The sequence below is a fragment of the Dipodomys ordii genome, unplaced genomic scaffold (genome assembly GCF_000151885.1).
Source record: "Dipodomys ordii isolate 6190 unplaced genomic scaffold, Dord_2.0 Scaffold139, whole genome shotgun sequence".
NCBI classification, from domain to species: Eukaryota; Metazoa; Chordata; class Mammalia; order Rodentia; family Heteromyidae; genus Dipodomys; species Dipodomys ordii.
The window spans coordinates 3,570,150-3,570,859 of NW_012267355.1; the positions used below are offsets into that span (position 1 = coordinate 3,570,150).

At 64.8% G+C, this 710-nt stretch overlaps 1 protein-coding gene across 1 annotated transcript in view; it reads right to left on the reverse strand.

Moving 5' to 3' along the window:
• Positions 1–343: 343 nt before the first annotated feature.
• The window catches only part of Gpr88 (G protein-coupled receptor 88), a 3,137-nt gene continuing 2,770 nt past the window's right edge, over positions 344–710 (reverse strand). The window contains exon 3 of the mRNA XM_013031395.1: positions 344–703. Within this exon, the coding sequence (XP_012886849.1) occupies positions 344–703 (360 nt within the window). The remainder of the gene's footprint in view (positions 704–710) is intronic.

A 710-nucleotide genomic window follows, 5' to 3' on the forward strand; every position in this document is an offset into this window, starting at 1 on the left:
TCTCCTGAAATCTCTCTTTTAAACACAAAACTGTCTGGAAAATTACCTGGTTGGTTCTTTTTTTTTTTTTTTTAATGGCAAGTTGTGCAGAGTTTTGACTTGAGGATTTCTCTAACACAGAGACACAGAAGGATAACTAACACCTCCAGGTGGCCGGACACCATGACCCCACTGGAGGGAAGACCTGGGTTCAGGTGTTGCCCTAGGCCAATGGATGGGGGGTGAAGGGTGGGGGTTTGTTGGGCTTCCAGGAGTCTTTGCCGGGTTTGGGGTGGGGAGGGATGGAGGGAATCAGGGGGAGACCGTACAAGGGGGATCATGGGCCGTTGGCCAGCCGGCCGGGTCACCAGTGCTGGCCCGCGGCGCGGGTGCCCAGCTGGGCCTGGGACATGGCTGGCATGGCGGTGGCGGCGGCGGCGGCGGCGGCCGCCGCGTCCCCGACGCCCGGCAGGACGGAGCGCACGGAGCGCCGGAACTCCTCGTTCCTCCAGGTGTAAAGCAGCGGGTTGAGCGCGGACAGCGCGCAGCACAGGAGCCAGCTGGCCGCCTGCACGCCCCAGGGCACGGGCAGCGAGAAGCCGCTGGCCAGGCTGACCCACACGAGCGGCTGCGTGGCCAGCAGGAAGACGCAGCAGAGCAGCAGCACCGACAGCCCGCTGAGCCGCCGCTGCGCCCGGCGCGGCTGCAGCGCGGGGGGCAGAGGCTGCGGC